At 40.6% G+C, this 18,698-nt stretch overlaps 1 protein-coding gene across 1 annotated transcript in view; it reads left to right on the top strand.

Moving 5' to 3' along the window:
- Positions 1-18,596, top strand: part of CRACD (capping protein inhibiting regulator of actin dynamics) — a 39,143-nt gene extending 20,547 nt beyond the window's left edge. Inside the window, exons 3-9 of the mRNA XM_065696911.1 lie at positions 723-887; positions 3,390-3,458; positions 4,729-4,911; positions 6,493-9,805; positions 11,500-11,690; positions 12,772-12,940; positions 15,525-18,596. Of these exons, the coding sequence (XP_065552983.1) occupies positions 723-887; positions 3,390-3,458; positions 4,729-4,911; positions 6,493-9,805; positions 11,500-11,690; positions 12,772-12,940; positions 15,525-15,685 (4,251 nt within the window). The 3' untranslated portion in view covers positions 15,686-18,596. The remainder of the gene's footprint in view (positions 1-722; positions 888-3,389; positions 3,459-4,728; positions 4,912-6,492; positions 9,806-11,499; positions 11,691-12,771; positions 12,941-15,524) is intronic.
- Positions 18,597-18,698: the final 102 nt, after the last annotated feature.

Genomic DNA, 18,698 nt, shown 5'->3' with positions numbered 1-18,698 from the left:
TAAATGGTGGTAAAGCTCTTTCTTTAATCCATTCATCTACTGCATGTCCCCTCCGTAAACTTCTTCGCGCAAAAGCAGTGGTGTGGCAGTGCGCATGAGCATTATCAGACATGAATTTCTGTGTTGTTCCTATGAGATCAGGCATCTAAAAGAAGCTGGGTTTCCCCTCTGAGAATTTGCCTCCTCTAAGGCAGGGTTAAACCAAACCCTTAACATTTAAAACTAAACATTACAATAAGGATATCTTTAGGAATTACAGTTGCATGAGGTGCAGGATTTGGGGGGTGAAGAAGAGAGAAGTGGCTTTTAGGGGCAGTTGTAGTTTCTCAGTGTACACTTGGCTCATAATCTTATTTCTCTTTAATGGTAAGCTTTCATGATTAGCTTTTGTAAATAAAGTCTTAACCTAGGACATAGATTTACAAGAAGAGAAGGTAAGTTTCAAAATTGACAGGAAGTTTGCCGAAGTTGGCAACACTGACAAGAACTCAAGTTGGTCATCCAAAATTGGAAATTATGCAGTAAATTCTTGCCCTTGGTCACTTTGCAGGGAGGAAGAACTCAGAGTGCCCATCATGTTGCAGCAATATGAACCTGAAGTTGATTTCTTTGTCCAGAGTCTGAAAGCTTTCAGGTGGAGGAGGAGTGTGTGCTAGATTTGGCTTGTTTTGTTCATAATATAGATACCTTTTTATGTTGTTATTTCTTTTCTTGTTTTTCAGCAACAGTTGGCCAAGAATATAAAATTTGGGCAGCCTCCACAAATGACAATTTCTGTGAGGACAATGGGGGAAGCAAATGCTAGTATGGAAGAAGATGTGTTGCTTGGTAGCCCCATGGAGCTTGAGACTCAGCAGAACACAGTGATCTCAGAGAGTGGTAAAAAAGTAAGCACTTTAAATTGACGTGTTCATGGCATTATAGCAGCACTAAAACAGTAAAGATCATTGGGGTGTACCAGATGTCTCCAGCAAAGCGTAGCTGATCTGAGCAGGCTGTTTTATGTGGGTAGAGTCTTTCAGCTTGTGCTTCTTGGACTGGTAGGAGCATGTGCTCTTGGCATCCTGAGCTGGGTCCGACAATTACCGGTTTGAATGTCTGCTCTGAACTGTCAGCAATGCAGTGTATCACATCTCTCGCAGTGTAGCTATAAAATGGGAAAATTTTGAGACAGAAAATGTCCTGAAATATGGACTTCCCAGCATGGAAAGTTGTGTGCAGCATCAAACAGCAAAAAGGGAAATCGTTCCAAAAAGGAAGGGGTCTGGAGCTTAAACTTGTAAGATCCTGGGCCTTAGGGTAAATATCCGTGTTTCTCATGGAGAGGAACCAAAGACAAAGAAGGGGAGAAACATTTTGAGAATGCTTCCTAAATCCCAGTGTCCAGTGTAATTCAAATAACTATTTGAATTATCGTGAAGGTTTTGATACCAGGAATTATGGACATTCAGATGTCCAGAAAGGTCTTGTTAAGACAGCAAAGATACATTACAAGTGACAGAAGCTCTCTGGAAATCCTCCAAGCAAAACTGGTTCTGTGTGTCACTGTAATGGCTGATGGGAGCACAGGGCACAGAGGGACATCCTTCCCTGCCTGGAGGAGGCTGACTTTGTGCCTGGGAACCCCTGGGAAAGGCATGCAGCAATTCACAATGTGCATGCAGCCCTTGAGATCCTGGAGGGGTACTGGGACATGAGCCTCCACTCTAGTTCACTGGCGCTAGTACTAGCTGTGTGAAAGGCAGAGGCAATAACTATCCTCTGCAGCTCATGCCTATACACACAAAAGGGAGACTTATGGCTGAGGTGGCCCAAATTCTTCACCCCTCTTTAATGGGAAACATAGCTCCCCTGTGACCACGTCCTTCATGGCTGTGGTCAGACATGTCACGGAGCCAGGCATTTGGGCTGGACCTGCACACTCGCACCTTTCAGAGTCTGAAAGGCCAAAAATGAAGCCAAAGTAAAATATACATTTTCTGCTTCACAACTACTCCCTTCTGAAACAATCAGTTAAGGTGTATCAACAGCATCCTGTGCATCTCAGAGAGCAGAGTGCTGTGGGGCTGCAGACAGGCTTTGGCTATGTACCCTGGTACTAGGAGAGGGTACTGTGTTTGACACCAACACAGATTCTCTGCAGACTGACTTCTTGCCAGGTCCTGCAGGAGACTGATCACCTACTGACCTCCAGCTCGAAGGAGAAACTCATTCAAGCAGTAAAAATCCACTGGAGTTTCTTTGTGTAATGAGGAAGGAGGCAGTCCTGACCACGTAGTATTTTAAATATTAGGTTTTAAAAACAAAATGAATGTTCCTTTGCATAATTCTTTTTCCAAGTACTGAAGGAGCAAACAGCCCTACTCAGAGGAGGCTGCAGACACAGACAAACCAACACTACGTGTATAGGGTCAGCCAGAGCACTCAGTACTTTCCTTTCTCTTTCCATGCACTACTCATTACCTGCTTTATCAGAGATTTCTGGTGCACAGCAGCTTCCCTGGTTTCTGCTCCTGTCTCTGCTGTTGGCCTTGTAACTCCTCTGTGTGTTTGTCTGCATAGGTCCTGAGAGGATGGGGTAGCTTCTGCTAGGAGCTGGTAGCCAGGACCACACAGCACTGCTCCACTTCAAACAGGTTTCCTGTGTTGCTTTGTGACTTAGGATTTTCCTGAGTAACTTGGATCAATGGCAAGAGCTCTGGGTTTCACTTAACCTGTATTTGTAAAGCTGGCTTTTTAGGCTTTATACCAACAACCATGGATACCTGGTGTAATTGGACCGCACCCTTCATTAAGTTATGAACTAATACTGTGATATAATGATTAAAACCAGTGTTCCTGGGCTTGATGAATGCAGCTTCAACCCCTGCACCTTAAAAATCACCTTCTGTGATGGCTTGGAGAGGGAGGGTAGCTAAGGAGTCACAGTGAATGACAGGCTTCAAGTGATGGAGGGGGGCTGGTTTGCTTTGTAAGAAGAGGAGACATCAAGAACCTGGAGTTGAAACTTGTAGCAGAGGTAGGGCCTGATGAGGTCCCTATAGTTTTCCTTTAGGTGCAGGTCAGGAAAAAATAAACTGAGCTGATTGAAATCCTACAAAGCTGTGCTCTTTTCGGTTGGAACCTGGTGGTTGTGTTAAGGAAACATGAGTTTAATGCCCTTTGTAGTTCTTGTAGTAGAAACTGCTTCTGTGTAAAAAGCAGTGATTCAAGGAGCAGCAAAGATAAGCTCACAGCATTTAGGAACAAGAATTGTGTGTCTGTCAATCCCAGTACAAGAGACAAGGTAAAAATCCTACCCTAACATACATGCTTTCATAAGTCCTTTGGAGCATGTTCATTAGATCTTTTATATTTTAATACCTGTCTGTGGTAATCTTGTTTTCTAGTCTCATGACACTCCGGCTTTTTTGAGAACAATGACTTTGCCTGCAACTGCGTATGAACTGGAAGAAAAGGTAAAAAAAATGTTTACACTTGGTTTGCACTGAGTTGCTTCCTAATTTTAGTTATTAAAAGCCTGACAGTCAGTTGTTGCTTTAATACATGTTTCATTCTTTCATTGATCATCCAAGGGTTTGTGAAGGTTACACACTTTGGGGGCTCATAATAAGCAATAACTAAGATTGAGAAATCTGTAAGCGTTGATTGCAGGAAACAGCCGTCTCTGCCAGTCTTGCAGCATTCCTGTATTTGATGTATTAATCATAGAGCCATAATTTTCATAAGTACTTCTACTATTTTGTTATGCCTGCATGTAATTCAATAAGCATATGCAAAATGTTCCATCAGCTTTTAAGTAATTGGCTTCCCAATTAGCATATGTTTAACCTCAGAAGATTACAGAGCTGTCTTGAAAACAATGTATGTGATTTTCTTTCCTTACAGAAGATGTTTTCTTCTTCTTTTATTTTTTTTCTGTATTCTTTTTCTACTTGGACTGTGCCAAATACAAGACTCAAGATGATAGCTGGGTGACTTACGGGAGAGACTGATGACAGGCTCACTTGCATGTCTAGACGTACAGTTCCAGTGTATTATTCATGAGAGGAGTCTCACTAAATCACATTGCTTGTATTTGCACTTTCTGAACCCAAATATTTGAAAGCCAAGAGAAAAAAATAACCAATCAAAACCAGGATTGTCTTAGTTTATTTTTTGCTGTCCTTCGGTGCTAGCTTGGACAACTCCATACGACTGTGGAGGGAAAGTTTTCTGCAGGTACTGTGCCAGTCTGAGATCCAGTACCGCAGGCATCTCCCATGCAGATAGTAAAGCTCTGTAGCTGTTCTATTATAATGCTTAGATAAGTCAATCTGATTTGCTCTTGCCTAAAGTGCATAATCTAAATTATTTAAAGATAGAGCAAACTTTAGAATGTCCCAGTGTTTGATGTTGCTTAAAGCTCTGCCTCTGTCCTTCTCATTCCCAACAACTTCAGAGTGGAGCTAAACCGTGAAAAAACCTTCACTTAGAATGGTCTAAGTAATTTTAAGTGGAAATTATTAACATGTGTAGTCCTGGGAATCTAAAATACTGCAGTTGTGACTTTCATGTCCAAAGTTCATGATTTGTATAATGGAAAAATGGGGTTTGAAAACTTCTCTGCTAATAACTCCTTTGAATTCAAAATGGCGAAGGCTTTTTGTATGTGTGTGTTATTTATTTATTTACTTTAAATGGAACAGATAGCTTAATAATAGCTTTGTGTGTTTATGGTACAAACAGGTCACTCCAGTCAAATCATCTCGGCCAAAAAGACAATTTTCCTGTTCTGGCACAATTGAAACAATCAATTTGGATGCGGTTCCCCAGGCTGTTGCTCGTCTAGACAACAGTGCAGCTAAACACAAGCTGGCAGTAAAGCCAAAAAAGCAGAAGATATCAAGGAAGCACAAGAGATTAACAAAGGTATTGAACCACTGGTCAAACAGGGAGAGGAGGGGAGCTACTTTTGAAGCTGGGTACCATATAACCATAACATAGTGCACCAGGAGTTGCTATAGGCAGAGGACTGTCCTAAAATGTGATTAACATTGTTAGAAAAGATGCCAAGAAGTTTTGATATAGCCAATTGAACAAATACTATTTACAACTGAAGTACTTCCACTAGGATTTTACACTTGGAAAACTTCACGGTTCTAGTTTTTATAGTAAAAACTTCAGGGCATAAAGGTCTGAAGGATATCTGCCACTGCTAATTCTCCTTGGGTACAGGAAAATAGTGCAGAATTTGCTTGGGGAAAAACTTAGGTTCTCTAAAACTGGCATGGGTTCTGACAATGATAATATCATTGTCTTGTAAGAAAGAGTAAGACTTGAGTAACACAGCTCTTGCTACAGCTACAGGGTGAGTTACCAGGTTCTAGCTTTGAACACTTACCGCATAGATATTTTGGTTTTTATCCTGACATCTTACTAGTGCTTGTAAATGAGACGAGACTGTTCAACTGATACAGGGTTCAAGAGAGCCACTGTCCTTCCTTCCACACCATTGTACTTGCATGTATCATTCTTGCAATGAAGAAATTAAATTAAAGCCTCTTGTTCATACAGAATATTTAACTGGAGCCAAATGATGGCTCAATAAATGATAGCTAGACAGAGCATTAGCTGATATGTTTCCCTCAGGGAAAGCGCTGGGAAAGACTCTTCAGGTGCAAATCATCTTACAGAGTGACTTACATGTCACTACAGAGACAAGGAGTAACCTATGAAGGTAGTCAGCATTCAGTTTATCGCTGTTATTGAACCCACAAGCCAGGGCTGTAGGGCAAGCACAGAGAATCAGACAGCAGCTGGCATGTGCCTTAGCAGAGCACAGCATTGCCTGTGAGCTCAAGGTTCTCTGCCCATGCATGGTGTCATGGTTCACGCAATAGAACTGGAGCCTCCGCACACCTAATGAGGAAAATAAACTGGCTCAGGATTTGGGAAAAGCAACCAAATTTGTTTCCCTGAGCAGTGTTCTTTCCTGGCTAGCATCACAGAGCTCTTTTCTGCAGGCAACAGCTTCTGTCTCTGCAAGTAGCAGCTAGATCTGCCATGAAAGAACTGGCAAAACAATGCCCTTAAGCACAGCTAATTATTTCAGGCTTAAAGGATGCAGTTCTAAATAGCAGAACAGGCGTATGAAGCTTGTGCTCTATTCCTTGGGCTCCTGTAAATTTGGAATGTCAGGTCTCAATCTGGATTAGCTCATGTACACCAAATGGTGATTCAGTATTTAGTGTTAAACTGTTATCACTGTTGGAATGTTTTCTTTCTTTTAAAGGCTATCACTTGAATAGGTGAGAGCCATGGCATCTATGATCCATGAATTGGGGTGGGTGTGTTGGCTCTGGATCTGAATCATTGTTTAAACAAAACAAACAGGACAAAACCCCCAAGCAAACTCAAAAAGTTGTTTCACATTTGTGACTGATTTTGTTCGCTGTAGAGAATAATCAACAAGCAATGTTCAGTAACTCCAAACTTGTCTTCCAATTTTAGGGATCACAAAGTTTAACAATAACAGAATTTGAACCAGATGACCTAGACATGCCACTATATGGAGACAGATACCCAGGTTATAATGGACACATCATAGCAGACAAGCTAATTCAGAGCAGAGATGAACAGAAGCAGCTTCAGCTGGCAGAGGAGAAAAGAATTGAAGATCACTTGGGGATCTTTGAGGCTGAAAGGATAAGGCAGATTGTAGAAATGGAGGAACAAAGAGAGATGGAAGAACAAAGGTGCCAAGAGCTTGAGCAGATGCAGAAAGAGCGGGAGAGAAGGTGTGAAGAAGAGAGGAGGCAGTATGTTCTCGAAGGAGAGACATCTTTGAAAGCAGAAGAGCAAACAAGCCCTAAAGAGGAGACAAGACTGCTGGAGGCTGAAAAGAGGCAAGAGCTGGAGGGGCAGAGGCAACAGGAACTGGAGAAGCAGAGGCAGAAGGAGTTGGAAGAGCAACAGGGACGAGATCTGGAGGAGAAGAACTACCGGGAATGGGAGGAGGAACAGGGACGAGATCTGGAGGAACAGAGGTGCCAGGAGCTGGAGAAGCAGAGGAAAAGGGAGCTGGAGGAGAAACAGAGACAAGAGCTGGAGGAACAGAGGTGTCAGGAACTGGAGAAGCAGAGGCAGAAGGAGCTGGAGGAGCAACAGAGATGGGAGCTGGAGGAGCAACAGAGGCAGGAGCTGGAGGAGCAACAGAGATGGGAGCTGGAGGAGAAACAGAGACGGGAGCTGGAGGAGAAACAGAGACGAGAGCTGGAGGAGAAACAGAGACGGGAGCTGGAGGAGCAAAAGTGCTGGGAACAGGATGAGCAACAGAGACAAGAGCTGGAGGAGAAACCAAAAGAGCTGGAGGAGAAAAAGACAGAAGAGCTAGAGGAGCAGAAGCACCAGGACAGGGATGAGCAACAGAGACGAGAACTGGAGGAGCAGAAGCACCAGGAACAGGAAGAACAGAGGTGCAAGGAGCTGGAGGAGAAGCAGAGAAGAGAGCTGGAGGAGCAGAAGAGGCTAGAGCTAGAAGAATTAAGGCAACACGAGACTAAAAAACTGTGCCAAGAGGAAGAAGAAAGAAATTGGCTACAGCAACAAAAAGGACTCAAGGAACAAAATAAGGAAGAAAACCAGAGACGAGAGCTAGAAAAGAGAGAACCTGAAATAAAATTGAAGCAGGAGAAAGAAGCCGAGAGCCTCAAACAACAGATGAAACAAGAGGAACAAAGGCAGCACTTGAAGGAGAAAGGAGAAAAGACAGAGAAGGAACAACCCCAGCAAGTAATGGGTAAGAAAAAGAAACAGGAAGAACATAGAAAACACAGACTCACAAAACAAATGCACATGGAAAGTGCAGAGGGTATGCAACAAGATGAACTAAAGCAGCAAAAGGAACAAGATGAGCAAGAATGGAACAAGGTGGAAGAGCAGAAGGTAGACACAGACGGACAAAATCTTCAGGAACACCAACAAGAAAGATCCTTGGAACAGCAACAGGACAAAGATCAGTTGTGTTCTGGAGGGGCTGATAGGCGTCCGGTAGAGGAGAAGCTCCAAGAAAGCTCAAGATCCCCAAAACTCAAGCAGTCAGAAAAAGGGAATAAAACAGCAGAAGAAGTCCTAGCCCAGAAACTGAAGAGAGAAGTTGAGGCTCAGGAACAAAAGCGAATAGGGGAAGAACTTAGGTGGCAAGAGGTAGATGAACGACAAACTGCATCCAGACCCTTCACGTTTCAAGTGTCTTCTGGAGATAAACAGATCATATTTCAGAAAGTAAATCTGAGTCCAGTCATGCCTGTCAAAGGAGCAGGACTCTCTTCTCCATCCGTCAAAGACTCCAGGGTGCACACTGTCAGCAAGGGCTCTCATACGCTCCCGTCATCTGTGTGTGTGCCCCATACAGCTATTTTGGTTACTGGAGCACAGCTGTGTGGCACAGCAGTTAACTTGAACCAGATAAAGGACACGGCTTGTAAATCATTACTTGGCTTAACAGAGGAGAGAAAAAATGTGGATATTCCTTCACCAGAGAAGGCCCAGAAAAAAAAACAGGATCCCAAGCCCAGCAGCAGCAAATTGAAATACGCACAAGAGGCACTGAACAACCAGGCTGTGCTGGCTGAGTGGGCCTCCATCCGCTCCAGAATCCTAAAGAACGCAGAAAACAGCAGGTACAACGAGCGGGACCGAGTGAGTGTCTGCAGGCACAGTGATGACTGGACGCCCCGAGGACGCGGTGCTTCCCATGGCAACTTGAGGAAGACCCTCTCTGCTAATGCAAAGTTCTCCATAACACCTGCATGGCAGAAGTTTTCAGAAGCTTCAAAAACCAACTCGGATGTTGAGAATGTGAGTGCAGCAAAAGGCAACGAAACAGTGGCCGTAGGAAGAATCACTGGCTCATCCACTGATTCAAAGGAGGATGTGGCTCCCACTTTTAAGGATAACTTAGCCGAAAAAGCTAAGGGGAAAATGGAATCCCACAGAGAAATGGCAGACAACACAGAAGGCTGTAAATTTGCAAAAGATCTTCCATCTTTCCTTGTTCCAAGTTTTCCTCATTCTCCAGGTAAAGAAGTATCCCAGCCAGAAGTTCAGGGTCCTCTGGAAAATCAGCAGAGTGACAGCGCCAAAAAAGCAGATAAACCAGCACCAAATGGAGAAGAAAATGTTTCTCCTTTTGGGATAAAGTTAAGAAGGACAAACTACTCTTTACGTTTCCATTATGATCAACAGGCAGAGCAGAGGAAAAAGAAAAGATACAGTGCAGGAGATAGTTTTGATGGCGTGCCTGACCCCTTAGTTACGACAGAAGATGAGAAAGAATCCTCTGTTTTTGCTCCACAGGAGAGTACATCCCCTGGCATGGGGAGGGCAAACATCCCTACTAATATAAAAGACTCAAAAGACTCTTCAGTTACTGTGGTGGAGATTTCACATCCAGCAGGCACACCAGTGGTCCTACCAGCCACCGGCCAGAGTGCTTTACTCCATCATGAGAAACCAGCGTGCAAGTCACCAGTCGCACAGAAACCTGCTTTAGCTCCAAAGCCGACCAGCCAGACACCGCCATCGTCTCCTCTCTCTAAAATGAACAGATCAAACCTAGCTGATACACTAGGGCAAAAGCTGGTTAAAGCTGAATCAGATGGTGGCTGGAGAAAAGAAGACAGAGCAAATGCAGTGCACCCCACACCATCCAATGAGAACAAAAATGAAGAGGAAGAAATCAGGGAAAAGAAGTCATTTTTCCCATCTATAAGTATTCCATGGAGAGAAAAAAATGACAAAAAGCCTGAGCCGCTGAAAAAAGGTATGTATTTTGTAAAGGTCATTTAGCTATTGTCTGCATTTCCAAAATGAGATCCTGGAGATTCACAGGAAGACCTTTGGTATAATTTTTACCTGGCATGTTATTTGTGGAATACCACTGCTTTGCTGAGGCTTGTCTGAATGAATGGGACTTCCCATTCTCACATTCAGAAACACACAGACTCGCTGTGGCCACTGCAACCAGCTTAAGTGAATTAATTTCAAGGAGGTAACTGAAGTGTGTGTGTTTTCCCTGGTAAGGGTATTATAGCTTGTTAGTGAGAGGATAGACTCTGTGGGCTTCCACAGTGAGAGCAATTGGCCATCGGAATAATCTCCCCAGGGAAGTGGTGAATTCCCCAGTACTGGACATTTAAAATTCAGCTGGACAGGCTGCTGGACCCCATGTCTAGACAGTGCTTTTGCCAAGAACAGTTGGACCAGGTGATCCTTGACGTCCCTTCCAACCTGGAATTCTAGGATTCTATGATGTGTAATGGTGTCATCAGAGCAGCGCTAGTAAGTTTTATAACTTACATTATATTGTTTCTATTTTTTAGGGGAATATTATCTAGTGTGGAAAATATCAAGATCTAGGTCCCCTTATAGTGCCTATTCTGAGCAAATTGTCTATCTAACCCAATAGATCTGAGCACAGGAGTCTGTGTTTCATAGGCACTCTTCAGTAATAGCAACAATTACAGTAGCCATAGTGGCTCTTCAGAGGAAGGTTGAAAGCCCCTTTGTTCTGAAATAATATTCTGTACTGGAGGAAAAAACAGAGTAGGAAGAAGAGGAAAAAGAGGAAAAATTACCCTTTCGGTGTAAGGACAGTCAAAAGAGCAAGGCAGGAATTCTGCATTTAATTGGGAAATCCCAATTATTTTCTGTTCTTGAATTTTGCAAGCATCAAGACTCTTCTAAAACCATATCTCAGTGGAACTGCTGCTTTTTATTTTACATTTTCTACATGTTTTCCTTTCACTTCCATTTCTAAATGAGGATTTACAGAAAGTAGTTGGAGGCACAGCTGCTGGCCTGGGAGAACAGCCAAAGTTGAGGGTTTCAGTGCTCCCTGTGCACCTTTGCACCCTGGTGCTGCTCCCTGCCACTCACAGATCTATACTGTGTTCTAGCCCCAGTTCCATGCAGGGTACAGAAAGTCAACTGCTTAAGATCCCCAAAACTCAATTTAAACGCCCCCCCCCCCAACATTTTTTTAGGAGCCCCTGCACAGGAGTACATAATTTCAGCCCCCTTCTTTTGGCTGAAGTTCGGATACTCTTGTTCCCTTAATTATGGCTGGAAAACCAGGGAACTGAAGTGCCTATATAGTGGCTGGATCCCTTTCATCAGAGTTATAAACAAGCAGTGCATACGTATCCCTTTCACTTAAATATCTCATACTGTGCGAATATTTATAGTAAATAAGGCTGTAAGTCTGTCTGAGGTAGCCTTTTTCACACACAAAGAAAGATAAATCTGGACAACTGTATGAGTGTGTTGAATTAGGAGTTCTTCTTGGGGCATAAAAACTGTTTCAGGATTTGACTTAAGGGTCCACGGGGGTCTGTGAATGGCATGGCATTCTGTGGGCTTAGCTCCAGTGTCTTCACAAGGTAGAGAAGCTGTATGGGTTTGCTTGAGACAAGAGATGTGCATTGCTCAACCGATTCTTGTCATGTTTTCTTTCAGAAAAGCCCGTCCTCCAGAGCAGGCACTCTTTAGATGGCTCTAAGTTGATGGAAAAAGTTGAAACTTCACAACCGCTTTGGATTACATTAGCGCTGCAGAAGCAAAAGGGATTTCGTGAGCAGCAAGCTACAAGGGAAGAGAGGAGACAAGCCAGAGAGGCGAAGCAAGCAGAGAAGCTGGCTAAAGAAAATGTAGACAATCTTTAAAAACCTGTCCATTAGAAACACTGATACCATAATTATAACTATTAGCTAGTTTTATTATGTGAAAGGGGGTTGGTTTTATTTTTAATGTTTGGTTTGTAAGATTTCATAAAAGCTAAAACAACAGTGAGGAAAAAAAAGTAGTCTGAAAGTTTGGAGTTCCCTTCAAAACTGGGACCTCCGGGAGAAAATACTGTGCAATAGTGTGACAATTTTAAGATAAATTCTGATGCCTTAATATCAGGTTTTAGTTAATGGCAGTCATAAGCATAACCACTGTGCAAGTGATGGAACAGAAGAATTGTATGCAACATGTTTTTTTCAAAGCTTGAATAAATAAGATGTTAAGCCTTAATGCTTGGGAATAACAGCTAGATTACTCATTTATAGGTGAATATTAGTAAGCTTGAATTTATTTTTATTGTAGCCTATTATTTGGATAAAATGCAGATGAATGAAATGAGCCATCATGTGACACATCCAAATGCCTAAAGCAAGCACTGAATTCGAGTATCACTTCTTCCTGTTCTCCAAATAGCTATTTACTACCTGTGGTTTTCTATTAGTAAGAAAAACACTTCCACTTACAGGAGAGAAGTGATGCTATACAAATAGTGATGCTGTGTATAGATACCACAGAAAGTAAAAAGGGAGATTATGTTGACAGCTACGTATATTTTGATGTTTTTATGAGATCCAAATTTCTGAAGGACACGTGCAGAATCGCAGACACAGGTAACTGGTGGAATAAAACAGCAGTGGGTGTGAAGTTGCCCACAGGTGCATACTGTGTTTCAGTGTTGTCTTTAACAGGTATGGCTGGCTCAAACCCTTCAATATTTTGACTGAAATGACAACATGACAAATATAACTGTGGGTTCAGTTTTTTTTTTACAGTCTCTAATAACTGTTATTTTTAGAAGTATGAGAGTCTTTTGATCCTTTGCTGAAAAGGAAGGTTAAAGAAGGTACAGGTGGTGAATAAAAGCATCAAGTATGACATCTCTTACTTGTAGCCATTACCTGACAGTTTCTCATTTAGCAGTTTTTCCTTTCTTTTCTTTTCTAGGCTGCTCTAAGTAATCAGTCAGATAATAAAAGCAGCAGCAGCAGCAAAACAAGCACACTGCAGAAATCTACAACTCAAGAAGGGGAGAAGAAAATTGAGACTGCTGTGTCAAGGCTAGAAAGAAGGGAGCAGCTAAAAAAGTCAAACACCCTTCCAACTTCTGTGACAGGTACAGTAACAGATTCACTTTTACTCTGGGAATAATGTGTTACAGAAATGGTATTGCATGTTTCTGAGAAAGCGAATGAATGGTATTTTCCCCCACTCATATATTACCCCTAAAATTACAAATGCATTTGCTTTCAGCCCAGAACAACACAGCTTGTCCCTGTCTCATGTGCTGGCCATTATGCAAGAAGAACATAATTTTAACAGGTTTTTACAAGGCTCCACAGATTATTAAGGTTGCATTACTGCATTTCCTTAGAATTACCTCAGTGCAGGTTAAAAAAATGAGGCAGTCTTCCCAAGCCATATCCAACGGTATTTTTGGAACATGACCAATGCACATTAGAGGGATTTTATTTACTGTAAATTGCAATTGCAGTATTGTTTTGCCTTTAGGTAGGCCTTTAGCACAGAGGGGGAATGATACTTAACTGCTACAAAGTGTATTTTTGTGCCAAATGATGCATGGTGTGTTCCTACACCTTCCAGTTTGCCAGGAAGAAATACTCGCCCCAGGATATTTGGAACAAGTACTCTTGTTTAACTCAAAAATATAAAACCTAATCAATTACCTAATCAAAAGCAAAGGTAGCCTGTCACTTTGAATTTTGGATTTCTCCATCCCAGTCAAGGACTTGGTATGGAAGGCTGGAACCAGAACCTCCTATTTTATCTGTCACTTCAGTTAAGCTGAAGCAATTCCATATTCAAAAAGCACTCACATTAAAATAAATACTTCCACAAAGGGCATAATATTTGTGATGGTATAAGACGATTGTTGAAATAAAGACTTGTCTAATATTTCTCTAGCCAACGTTAATCTTAGGCAAAAGGTTTTGGACAAGACTACAGGCAGGTGTTGAAGAAACCTTTTTCAGAGTTGCACAGTAAATAGTGTAGGCTTCTTTGAAAGTGAATTGAAGCTGATACGTATCAGCTGAATCTATTCAGTACCACTCCAAGCCAAGAACTGTGGAATGCAACTACTGTAATTTATTTATCTATCTGATCTACAATACTAAAGGCTAGATCCAAGGTATACCAAAGGTAGATCTTAAAAGGGCTAAACCCTCATTATCCTTGGTTGGTCTGTCTGCACTAGAGTGAGAGTTTCAGGAGGAATGACTGATTTTGAATTACCTGAAGTGAAAGCATGGAACTGTGTTGGCCCTAAAGGAAATAGTGATTGGGTATCTATCTGTGTTTACTGGCTACATTTAGAGCCAGGTAGCCATTACCAGCTACGCACATATACAAGTATTTGTTTATTATAGACGATGACACCAATGTGGGTTTCCCACAGTTAGGAGAGCATTTAAGGCAGAAGACCAGGCTAGGACAAAGTTTGCAGAGTCTTCCTCTAAGGACACACCCAAAACTTGAAGAAGTTGGTGTATTTCAGACTTGCACTTGAGTCTTGTACAATAGGAACTGATAAGAGGGTATATATAACCTTTAAAACAGCATAAATTATCATAACATTTAAAATAATCAGCTTTTCAAAATGTCTGTCTACAGCAATAGTTGCTGCTACTGCTCATTTACTAGTAGCTAAAAATGATTAAAGATGGACTAAAAAGAAAATGAAATGTTTTTTGCCATCCCTGCAATTTTAAAGGTTTTTAAAACCTTCAAAACCTGAAAAAGAAATGCAACCAAAAGTCATTTGGACTGAATCTGCACATTAAACAAAAAAAAAGCTTTTGGCTCATAAAAAGGAAAAGGGGGTGGGGGGGGGGGTGGGGGGGGGGAGAGGGGAATTAGTGAGGAGTTACTTTGTAACTTTAGATTTTTAGAGTTACATTATAGGTTCAGATAGCGCTCATACCTAGCCAGGTTACCTTCAGGGGTATTCACTATCTCAGAATTAAACAATCTTTCTCACCTGACTTCTCCAATATACTTCTACAGTTCTGCTCCCATAAGTTGCTTGTTAGGAATCAGTTGCTCATTCAACACATTTTCTTGCTAAGACAGCTGTTTGCCTTACATACAGTATTTTCAAGAAAATGTGACAAACAGCTGTGGGAAAAACCTGGTTTATTTCTTCTTCAGGATAGTCTCATAGGCGTGGTTAACTGAGGCAGGGAGCTATAGGACTGCTTTCTTCTCTGTGCTTATTTAAGAACCCTAATCTGAAGAGGGAATCTAAATCCTCCTAAATACAGTTGGCTTACTGTATTCAGTATAACATGTTCAGCAGCTGCATTACCAAAAGGAAAAAAATCCATCTTTATTTCCCATTGTTCATTACATTGCAGATGTAATTAAAATAGTTTATGTAAAGACAATGACTGGCAAACTGGAAATGTTTTCTTTGAATCTCACAGAGACTGAAAATTTTGCTCCTGTTTTTGTGAGTTACCTTCCTTGGAGTCCGCTCTGAAAAAGGAAACTCCGTTCCTCCTAACTTGATTATTTTGCAACTATAATGAAAAGTAAGATTTAAATTAAAAGGGTTGGAAATAAATATGAAGTGTTAGATTAGAACCTGTGCATAGAAAAGAAGTGAAATCTCTAGTATTCTGCAACAAAGCACAGGGTTCAACTAATGCTTTTTTATCTTCCCATCCCATCAAAACCAGTGGAAATTTCAGATTCTGTTCCGTCAACCCCACTGGCAAAGGAGGTGGCCAAGAGGTTCTCTACACCTGATGCTAACCCTGTGTCAACAGAACCAGCCTGGCTTGCTTTAGCCAAGAGGAAAGCAAAAGCCTGGAGTGACTGTCCACAGATCATAAAGTAAACTGTAAAATTACATCTCTGTTGCTGACTATTAATTGCTTTCTATTTATTCAGCTTTTTACATGACAAAACTGAAAATGCATGTATTGAAAGACTGAAAACTGAACTGATTATCATTTTGCTCTAGCTCTCTGTAAAGTCTATTCAAGTCATGTATTCCATTGCTTTGACAAATAGCTAAATAAGGTCATGGCAAAAAGTTCAGAGTCAGACTCTCAAAAACTTAGGAATGCTCAGATATTGGATGTAAATTTTAGTATCACAATAAAGGCCAGAACTTCAGTTCAGAAGCTCCTTACATTCTGTGGGTATTTGGTTCTGGAATTTTAGAACTCTATAATTAAATGTTGATCTTGGAAGTCTTTTTCAACACTCCATTGTTGAAAATAAGGCAAGATGCATGTTCCCTTATCTTATTCCTAATTTTTCTTTTAAGTGTTAAACTGTATGAACTGTCAGTTCTATTTGCAATTTGAAAGTTTCTTCTCTAATGATGAAATTTGGGAGCTATTATTCCACCTGCAAATGCTAAGTAGAAAGTTGGTACTATCCAAGTGCTGAGATAATTTCTTTCCTCATAGGATTAATACACTATGTCTATATACCCTCACTCCTAGGAAGAAAACAATTCATCCTATTAAAAAAAAAAAAAAAAGTAAATGAAAACATTATTAAAAAAAAAAAATCAGAAAGTTTTCAGAAAGAAGCTGGAGAGTCAGTGTTTCTTCTAAGTCATTTAAGAGCATCACTGTTTGTGCCATATTTAAGATGCATAAAGAAAGACAGTGATTGCAGATTACAACTTTAAAATCAACTGGAACTAAAATAAGGAAAACTATTCCTGTGCTCATGTAGCTGTAGAGTTTGTCTCAGCAAGTTCCCACAGGAGTCAGACTTGCTGAACTGAAGTTAACTGAGAACGGAAAGGTATGTTGGTGAGAGTCTCAGGAGTGTTAACTCTGCATTCTTCCTGATGTTACTGCACGTGCAACTTCAGGTAGTTAGATATCTTCCTGTACTTTGACCAATACAGCCAGAACACTTTGGAAAGAAGTTTACTTAGCCCATCTCAGGTATCTGCTGTGGCAATTAAACACTTTATTATTTCTTGGAACTAAAATAGAAATGTTTACCCCCTTCATCTTACAAAAAAGGATAAAGTCCACAATGTAATAAAAATTTTACTGTCCTCAATATCCTACAGGAATAGCTAAGTCTACATTTTAAAAAGTCACCCTAGTAAATAAATCTGTAACACACCTGAGTTTCTTTAACAAGGAAGTCTTAAAGAAAGTTGCAAATCTCCTTCTTATAACCATAAGGCTCAAAGGAACCTTTAAGCCTACAACATCATAAAGGGAGACATTTTCATGGGAAGAAACTGTATCATTATGTATTTCATGGAAGTATTTTAGCCAAACTGCTGTATGCAGCGCAAGGAGTAAGTAGCACTTTAAATTATGCAGAAAACAGAAGGAAACCTGCCGTATCCTCCTGTTCCAAGAATCAAAAAGGACTTGTCGGCAAAAATCATTACTGAATACACTACTTCCAATGGCTCAGTATTGTGGTTACAATAGCACAACACAATGGACATGTCAGATCAAGTAGATGTGCAGCAGGGAAGATGGAACTGAAAGTGTTCAAGGCCAGGTTAGATAGGGCTTTGAGCAACCTTGTCTAGTGGAAGGTGTCCCTGCCAATGTCAGGGGGGTTGGAACTAGATGATCTTTAAGGTCCCTTCCAACCGAAACCCTTCTCATTCTATGGGTTTTCCTGGGTCTCTTAAGCCATCTGTTTTGCTCAGTTTCAAATTTCAGATCAAAATCTCTGAAGTAGCATTTTATCCTTAGTATAAAGTATATAAAATGTTTTATACAGAGATGACTCAATGCTGCTCTCAAATACTTGGGGGGGCAAAACACCCAAAATGCCACCTTCAAAGTCAAATCTCTGCAAGCTTATCTGAAGAATTAATTTTGACCATAATTTTTTTTTGCTCTGCTAGCACCATGAATTAGCTCATCTTAAATTTACATTTTTTCTGAGTTTATAAGCCTGCAGTATGTATTTGTAATCACAAGAAATAAACTGCCTGAAATCCATCTTTGTAACTATTTCCTGGGAGAAGGAGCCAGGCAGAAATATAGAGAAGGTGAAGTAAATCAGGATTAAAGGATTAAAGATACTGGTATTCTGAAAATCATAGCAAAATTAGGTGCTATTGTGCATGACATAAGGATGCAATTTTCCAATACAATACATTTACAGCACATAGAATAGAGCTTTCATTAAGGGTTGTCTTAATCTAAAGCTTCAAAGCAGAGTTTTTTTCAACCATAAAGGTATCTAGTGTAATAATGGAAACTGTATTATGTACAGTACTTGATGGAAACATTTCTAAAGTGTACATGCTCAACAGTGACATTTCATGTTAAATTAACAAAATTTTGCACTAAATACCAATGAAGTGTTACTTTGCTTTGGCTTTGTTGCAACCATTTCTGATAAAGTGTTGGATCTGTAAAAATAAAACCAAAACATTACTACAGAGTTTAAAACAGCAAAACTGTTTTAAGAACCAAACAAACCACTATGTAGTATATTGTCTCAATTTTTTGTAACTTATACACACAAAGTACCATTTCTTCTGACAAGGTTATATATGATTAACCTCTATGTTCATATAGTAATGTATAAAAACTATAAGATGTATAATTGTGGGGTATTTGTTGTGTACTTTTTTAATTTTTCAAATGTTTTAAAGTGCAATTGTTTATTATACTAATGTCATTTTAATTCTTATTAAACTATAACCCAGTCAAAATTATCTAATCGATGTATGTATTCTGCGTCTCCTTTTGCAAATCACGTGGTTCAGGTTTGCTTTATAAAGACAACTTTTCACAGTGCTACAAGTGTCTTGCCTATGCATTTATGCCAAGGAACTGGAATTCAAAATAGATGGCTCATCAGAGAGTGAGGTAATAGTTTCTACTACAGTTCTTTTAGAA

The sequence above is a fragment of the Lathamus discolor genome, chromosome 1 (genome assembly GCF_037157495.1).
Source record: "Lathamus discolor isolate bLatDis1 chromosome 1, bLatDis1.hap1, whole genome shotgun sequence".
NCBI classification, from domain to species: domain Eukaryota; kingdom Metazoa; phylum Chordata; class Aves; order Psittaciformes; family Psittacidae; genus Lathamus; species Lathamus discolor.
Note: the sequence above shows the minus strand (reverse complement) of the source record. Positions and strands in the feature narration are given on the sequence as shown.